At 36.1% G+C, this 7,468-nt stretch overlaps 1 protein-coding gene and 1 long non-coding RNA gene across 3 annotated transcripts; one reads left to right on the top strand and one right to left on the bottom strand.

The window, feature by feature from the left end:
* Positions 1 to 576: 576 nt before the first annotated feature.
* Positions 577 to 7,449, bottom strand: LOC136344874 (kelch-like protein 17). Of its 2 annotated transcripts, none has more exons than XM_066292753.1 (15): positions 6,961 to 7,449; positions 6,000 to 6,891; positions 5,415 to 5,663; positions 3,973 to 4,069; positions 3,799 to 3,920; positions 3,628 to 3,742; positions 3,472 to 3,578; positions 3,303 to 3,419; positions 3,035 to 3,248; positions 2,831 to 2,975; positions 2,701 to 2,780; positions 2,398 to 2,574; positions 2,173 to 2,337; positions 2,026 to 2,116; positions 577 to 1,968 (listed from the first exon to the last, which is right to left on the bottom strand). In XM_066292753.1, the coding sequence occupies exons 3-15, from the start codon at positions 5,640 to 5,642 to the stop codon at positions 1,749 to 1,751; spliced, it is 1,878 nt and encodes a 625-aa protein (XP_066148850.1). In that variant the 5' UTR covers positions 5,643 to 5,663; positions 6,000 to 6,891; positions 6,961 to 7,449; the 3' UTR covers positions 577 to 1,748. The 2 variants fall into 2 exon arrangements, with proteins under 2 accessions (XP_066148850.1, XP_066148849.1); XM_066292752.1 differs by having other exon boundaries at positions 6,965 to 7,449.
* Positions 1,261 to 2,805, top strand: LOC136344883 (uncharacterized). Its single transcript, XR_010733049.1, has 3 exons — positions 1,261 to 1,349; positions 2,135 to 2,339; positions 2,407 to 2,805. It is a non-coding gene; the product is annotated as an uncharacterized lncRNA (long non-coding RNA).
* Positions 7,450 to 7,468: the final 19 nt, after the last annotated feature.

Raw genomic sequence — 7,468 nt, 5'->3', positions numbered from 1 at the left:
TTTAATTTTGGATCCTCATTATCGGTTGCTATTAAGGCCTAGAAGCGCCACTAAAAGTTTTTGTTATTAACTGAAAATTAACCTTTTTCTGTCACTCTACCAGAGATCTTAACGATGGGCATTAGAGTTTCTAGTGTCCAGTAACAGGTGCACCTAGAGAATGTCTGGAAGAATGAGAAACCTCCATTTCCCTTCAACTTGCATGGGAACATGTTTTTATGGAAATTTAGTTTCCTCATTATGACTGTGAAAAAGTTACTCTAAAAATTCCTGTTTCATCCTATATACATCTTTTTGGAGATTGCATTTATGGGAAATTTAAATTCTGTATACAAATCATGATCTTAGAACTGTGTTGTGTGATACTTATTTTTGTTGTTGTTTAGTTCCCATTAAATTTATCAGTCATCAATTGTTTTATAAATGGTGGCAAATTCCCTTGCCCAAAGAACTGAATGAAGTTGAGTTTTGATTTTTTTACAAATCTCCCATTTTCTGTATGTTCACTTTTTGTTTTTGCCACCCTGTAAGCATTTTCTGTAAACGAATACTGATGATATAAAAAAAGATAGCCTGTTCCAATATAAAATTTATTTTTCAAATGGCAGTGCACATTGTTAAATTTTTAATTCACTCCTAGCACAGCAGATATCTAATGGTTATTGTGGAAACTCATATTTATTCCTAATAACACCTAGTGTGTAGTATGTACCTAGCCCAATGTCAATCTATTATTTGGAGGACATTACTGCACATTGCACTTTCATAATAGCAAGGAAATGAACGAATGCAGAACATAAAAATTGAATGTTGTTTTACCATTAAACAACTCATTAGCAATCAACTTAATATGCGGAATGCGTAGAATAATAGACCTTATTCTTGAATAATTCGATTAATATCAACCTAAATTGTCTAATATTAATTTTTGAAGCAAATTTTTAGCAACATAGGTACCTGCAGTACCTAGAAACTACACAACCAACAAGATTTTATACCTCTTGTATGTATAATTACGCATAAAGGCAAATTTTTTAATTTATAAAGTAACTTTTAGAACATCTGTAACAAACACTGATTAAATCACTTTAGTAAGCGTTTTAAAATTTTGGTTCCTTTAATTATTAAATTCAATAAGTTTTATCACAGAGTGTATGATTATCAAAAAATTTGCAACAAGATAGGCAGAAAAGAAGCAAAAGATTCAGTTTATACCTAAAGAATTTTCTAAGTATTAATGTGCTTATAGCATTTATTCCATATCAAGCATGATAAGCATTTGTTATATAGAACTTAATCACTACTTGATGTGTAATAGTTAGCGGTTATTTATGTTGCAAGTCCAATAGGTGAGTTCCTACAATACATTTTTGTACTGCAAAATGTCAACAAGTATCTAATGGACGCGTATCATGTATTATTTTATTTCATACTTGCACAATTTTCGCTTTTGAATTTTAAGCCAAACTAAACAATATTTCCTGAAAATGCGGCGAACGCCGAAGTTTATATTTGTTAAAATCTGCCAGTAATAGAAATGCATTTACTATATATGAATATTTTGTTACCTACATGTAAAACGTGAATATTTAGATGTTTAAAATTGTTTTTGTAAAGTAGTATGAAATAAAATAGTATTTGTACCAAATAATGCCATGCAGTTATCCCTAAATATCGTCAAGCGTATGTGATTCTCTGTCTTCAGACAAACTTTTCCTATTTTTCCCAACCACAATGCACTGCTTCGATCAGCTTACTAGCCTTACAGTCTGCCTCAGCACATGTTCAATATTAATACAGTCTAACACAGCTGCTCCAATAGAACTTCTTCGAGATGTCATGCTTTTGACCAAAAACCATTTATTGGATTTAGGATTGTATTCTTCCACGGAGTTTAAGCTAGAACTGCCATCGGTCCCTCCAAGAGCGAACAAACAGCCGTTTAAGGCAACGACTTCATGAGTCGCCCTTTAAATTAAAATATAATGATTTTGGATGTGATTGTTTGGTTCATTATTATTATACCTCCTGTTATGCATTGCTGAAATAGGTTCCCACGTCATTCTTCTTATGTTTAATCTTTCTCCGCTACTCATACACATGGTTCCATCATTACCTGAAAAGTATATTGCAGGTATAAATCAGGAAGGTTTTCTTGAAACAGAAATTTACCTCCAACACAATACAGATGTCCATCCCATGCAGCAACACCACAACTTGACCTTTTAGAAGACATAGAAGGCACTGATTGCCATTTTCCTTCTCTTGGATCGAACCTTTCAACAGAGGCTTGATAATTGGTAGAATCAAACCCTCCCAAAGCATATATTGAATTTTCTGTAAGAAGAACTTCTATATAATTCCAACTTCTATATCTTTAGTTAAAAAATTCCTTACCCACTACAGCAATCCTGCAATATCGCCGTCTAGTGTTCATTGCAGGGCAGCTGCACCACACTCCTGTTAAAGGATCAAACCTTTCCATGGAACTAAGACATGAAGCCCCATCGTAACCGCCACAAGCATAGACTAAACCGTCAAAGGAGCACGTTCCCAGGCAAGAACGTTTTGTTCCTGTAAATGAACTGGGCTTAGTGCCGAAAAATTCAATTATAGATAAGTTTATCGAAACGATGGAAATTATCTGGAAGTAACGTTGTTCGTGCCTTGATGTATCGACCGTTAGAGAGCGATATTTACCCATAGGAGTTATCGGGTTCCATATATTAGTCAACGGATTATAGCATTCTGCAGTAGCCAAGTCTGAGGCACCGTCATATCTGAATAAAATTTTAATTAATGTCATTTTATGTAGGTTTGTTATTGTTACCCTCCAACGACGTATAACAACCGTCTCAACCCTGTGACACCAGACCGTGACCTCCTCCATTGCATGGGAGCTATTGTGTGCCATATATCAGTCTTTGGGTTGTATACTTCGCATTCTGCATGAATGGCAAAGAGGGATCCACCACCTATTGATGTTATGGATTTAATCCATTGTACCTAATTAACCATGGAATGGTCAACTCACCTACAGCAAATAAATAAGGATCAGCTCCTTTGGGCTTTCGCTCTTTGGTTCTTGTAGTGGATAAAGCGAAACGTCTTTCTGGAGCTAAATGGTACCTCATAGCCTCTAAGAGCAATTCTCTGCATTCATTATTGTCTCTTATGAGTTTTTCGTTGTCTACTCTTGTCATTAGGAATTCTCTATTCACTAGGGGCAGTCTTACATGGATCATCAGCTGCAAAGTAGCAGTTATATAAATTTCTACTCAGTACTTGCTTTATTGTTGCACCTTGGATATATACTTTTCCCTCTCGATCAAATCATGCTTGGCCCAATTCAGCACTGCTGTAAACACGTCTTCTTCAGACGATATGTTCAATTGGCTGTTAGAGATGAGCTCTCGTACCTAAAATTAGCCTTGTATAAGCTAGACGTAGTCGGGTTAGGTAAACAGTTACCTCGCCAAATGGAAGCAGCAGAAACTCCTCAGTTGACACCACCTGTTGAAAGTTTTGTAAGGCATACACGTGAGATTTGAGATGAAGTTCTTTGCAGGAGTGGGTGTCTGTAATTCTTCATTTAAAATTAATGTTTTTTGACGGTATTGAGAGTACCTGCAAAGCTTCTGATCCCTAAACAATTCGTTGGATGCAGTTGTTTTAAAAGAAACCTGCAGCAAGCCTCTCGCACTTCTTGCATTTGTAGCAAGCTGCTCGCCGGCAGCAGTACCTGTTTAATTAACTGTAGTTTTTAAATATTCATATACAAAATCATTTAAAAAATACCTGAACATTATCGGCAGTGATGGTTATTTGTCCTGTATACGCGTAATCTAACAGCAAGTCCACAGCTGTGGCGTCCATGTCATGTATTGCAATTTCGTTTTGGTTTTGCTCTTTCATTTCACCTATATATTTATTATTTAATATGGGATTTGAGGTGATCAATAAGGAACTTACCGTTGAACATGGCAAAAAAGTAAGGACTAACTGAAGCCAAGACAACTTTATGGGCTCTAAATTTCTCTATTCCTATTTTTAAAACAACATCGCACAACTAAAATCAGAAAAGAATCTACTAGATTATTGTTATTTATACACAATTTTGCACCTACTCGTTATGCAATAGCGATATATTAATCATCATCTGTTTGAACCTAAGAATATGCCTACCATTAATTGGGACTAAATGCCCAAAGGAAGATTTATACAGAGCCGCAGTTTTACTAATCACACGATTAAGGCCCTTCAATCGAAACTCCAAGGTTGTAGTAGGTAAAATGAGCACCCTGTATCAGTTTTAACCGCAGTTGCTTATTACCTTTCAGCCAGTATTGGCCTTTTGGGGAGAGGGGCGGTGATTAAAAATTTTACCCAAGGCACCAGACTCACTAATGTTGACCCTGGCTATAGCAATAGGCATTCAGAACTAATTTGAAAGCGAATAGATATGAAGAACTCAAAGACAGATATATGCTCTGAACATCTATAGATATTGTAAGTAATAAACTTCGGTTTTAGTTTGTCAATATTGTCGGCTTAGAAGTTTCCGTCTAGAAAGACAAATTCGCAAGCTTACCCTGGCTCAGCGTTCTAGACATAAAATTCGATTTTATGGCCCCAAAAAGGCGCCGCTTTTAAATCAACAATTCGCAACAGATTCTACTTTAATGTCAGGAATTTATTACACATAAAGGACCACCAAAATGCAATAATCTTCCTATACTTAACGAAAATAGGTCAACGATAAATCTTTAATTAAAATGATATTTGCTGGTTGTGAACTTAAATCATAAAAGTTCAGTTTTATAGCGATTCTCTATATAGCCCATTGAGTAAAATCTTAATTAGACGCTTAAGACGACCTTAATTACTCAGGTTACTTGAAAAATTGAGTAATAACCCGTTTCCGGGGGCGAGTAATAAAATAATTGAATGTCGTATTGAATTACACACTCAGGCAAAGAAAGAAAATTTGATCCTTTATGCAAAGGGTAGTTTGCTGCGAGTAAATAACGGGAAAGGGCGCGTTGTTTACTACCCATGAAGGGCTCAGGGACGCCCTTTAAATGGCCTATATATATATATATCAATAAAGTCATTTGAAGCAGATGTATTGATCAATTTTGGCAATTTATCATTACTGAGGACTTTTCTCGTTTATATTTAAAATTTATGAGAGGCACGGAGGGTGAAGCACTTTTGTATCTAAAGGTAAACTTATAAAACATAATCGTTATTCCTCTACGATGACAGGTGGCCTTGTTAAGCTGATAATGGGTGGGTGATGATCGACGGTAATAAATCTTTAAAACAACTAAACTACGTGACCTTTCCTATTAACTACAAGTCTATCTGATGAGACTCTATTAAATGATCCTGCTAATTATCCTAAAACATACCTGGCCATGTTGTCGCATCCTCTGTATATTCCCTAAGGCATGGGTGCTGTGCCCCGTGGTTTTAAGGCAGTAACCCTTATTAGTAAAAAGGGGGGAATCAAAGCCTTCTGAGGTAGGTGTTTGAGTGGATGCCTCGAAAACAATAGAGCTACTGCCGGAGGCTGTTCCAGGACTCTCTGGTAAAGGCAGTCGATCTGGAGCAACCCCAGGTTCCAAGTCGTTGTTCATAGTGATGATTGAGTGTATTAGCTGGGTTTTTAAAGGGAATTGGAGGTAAATTAATTAGTGTGTTGGCGAAAACGATAGATTTTTAGATGCCTAAGGAGAAAGTATGTTTATAGCTAGAACTAGGACTTTAAATTCTGGTTTAAAAGGTGAATAAAATATTTCATCATTAAAATCCAAAATAACTTTTCAAGTATTCGGAGTTAATGCGAATTTAAGTGCATTTCTTGTTTGCTTTTAGACACAAAGAAATTATATATTTAATAAAGGTAGTACCTATTCCGAACAAAGGAATTGGTTTTGGCAGGCAAATCTATTACACTAAATTCATGCAAATGGTAATAAATTGGTACTGCTTACCCTTGTCCCAAATTCAGTTTCTGCGGCCACTTCACTGAGAAATCTTTCTTATCTTATCTACTAAGTTGTAATAAGGCAATTTGATATCACGTTAATTAATTTAGAAATATGTTTGGGACATTTACTGATTTTAAGTGATTTAGGGGAATTCACAAGTAAACTGAAAAAAATCGAAGAGGAATTCAATTGATAAAAGTCTAAAATAAATGCGCGCCTCCCTTTGAACGCCGGGACGACACGCACCTGCTGCCGGGATCGACGTCGGGAGTGGAATGCCTTGAAACGACGCTTCTAAATATGCGAAATACGCATGTTTTTGTGTTGGATCTGGTGCGACAATTTATTATTTGTTTTTATTCAATTACCATGACATTGGGTGAATATCACAAAGGCTTCCATTAATAACGGCGTTTTCAAATACACTCCACGCTTTTGATATTTATTTCAGGAAGCAGTGGTGAACCTACGTGCGTGTCCAGATTACACGCATGATGAGTAAAAATATTGGAAGATATATCAGTGAACAAACTAGTCCCCTAAACATGCCCTTGAATTAACATTAGGTAAATGACCCCATCAACATAATAGAAAGTATCTATTGTTACAAAGCGCACCTCCTCTTTGATTACAAGTGCAATTGAGATTTGTCGAATTGAGTCTCAATAAGTGCGCTCCATATTTCGTTAACTCCATCAGTTACGCTTATTGTTGTTGAATACTACTACCCCATATCACACATTCCCCTGGAAATCCTTCCGCAAATGATATGGATTTTTGTGTGGGGCAACGACCCGCCCCGGGCTTGCGTTTTCATATAGCCCCATTAATTTCTTTGAACTTGCGCATTTCCCATCCGGAAACTGCTCTATTCGTGTTGTTTTTGTACGGGAATCTGAGTAATATAACGCGTTAGACTTTCGAAGGACACAATGCCTTCTTTATATACTTTATAAATAAATACCTACTCAGACAGTAGAAGGGTTAAACTATTTGTTGTATTGCACGTACTGAGTGCGGATGGTGGCGTCATATGTGCGCCCTATTGTAAAATCCGTACAGTTGGTGGGCACTTTATATTATACGAAAGATCTTTTTCTGACGTCAAATCACTGATTTTACAGAGCGGTTTTATGAACAACAAAGCTCTTTGTTGTAGAATCTATTTTTGGGCTACATGTAGAGTGATGAGGTTAAATGGCCCACGCCCTTTTTCGATCTTTTACTGTAAACTTATTTTATTTGGGGTTGACCAGATGGATCTGATCGCAGGAGAAGTGGAGTGTTGAAGAATGTTATTTAAGTCTTTTTATTGAACTTTCCATCACAGATTTTTATTCCAATATAAATTTAATTAATTTTTTGTGGTTATACGAGAGTTTTAACATAAAATAAAGTGACGTCAAAAAAGTTTGAAAACAAAAGCAGCACGAATTTAGGCCAATCAAACATTTCTAAGTCGATATTTGCCT

This window comes from Euwallacea fornicatus, chromosome 18 (genome assembly GCF_040115645.1).
Source record: "Euwallacea fornicatus isolate EFF26 chromosome 18, ASM4011564v1, whole genome shotgun sequence".
In the NCBI taxonomy this organism is placed as follows: domain Eukaryota; kingdom Metazoa; phylum Arthropoda; class Insecta; order Coleoptera; family Curculionidae; genus Euwallacea; species Euwallacea fornicatus.
The sequence above is the reverse complement of the archived record's forward strand: the minus strand, read 5'-3'. Positions and strand labels throughout refer to the sequence as shown.

Coding starts and splice junctions, on each gene's coding strand:
- LOC136344874 (XM_066292753.1), bottom strand. CDS start 5,642: ATGAACAACGACTTGGAACCTGGGGTTGCTCCAGATCGACTGCCTTTA. Junction 3,249..3,302: donor GGGAAAAGTATATATCCAAG/GTGCAACAATAA, acceptor GCTACTTTGCAG/CTGATGATCCATGTAAGACT. Junction 2,338..2,397: donor TTGCAGGATTGCTGTAGTGG/GTAAGGAATTTT, acceptor TTCTTCTTACAG/AAAATTCAATATATGCTTTG.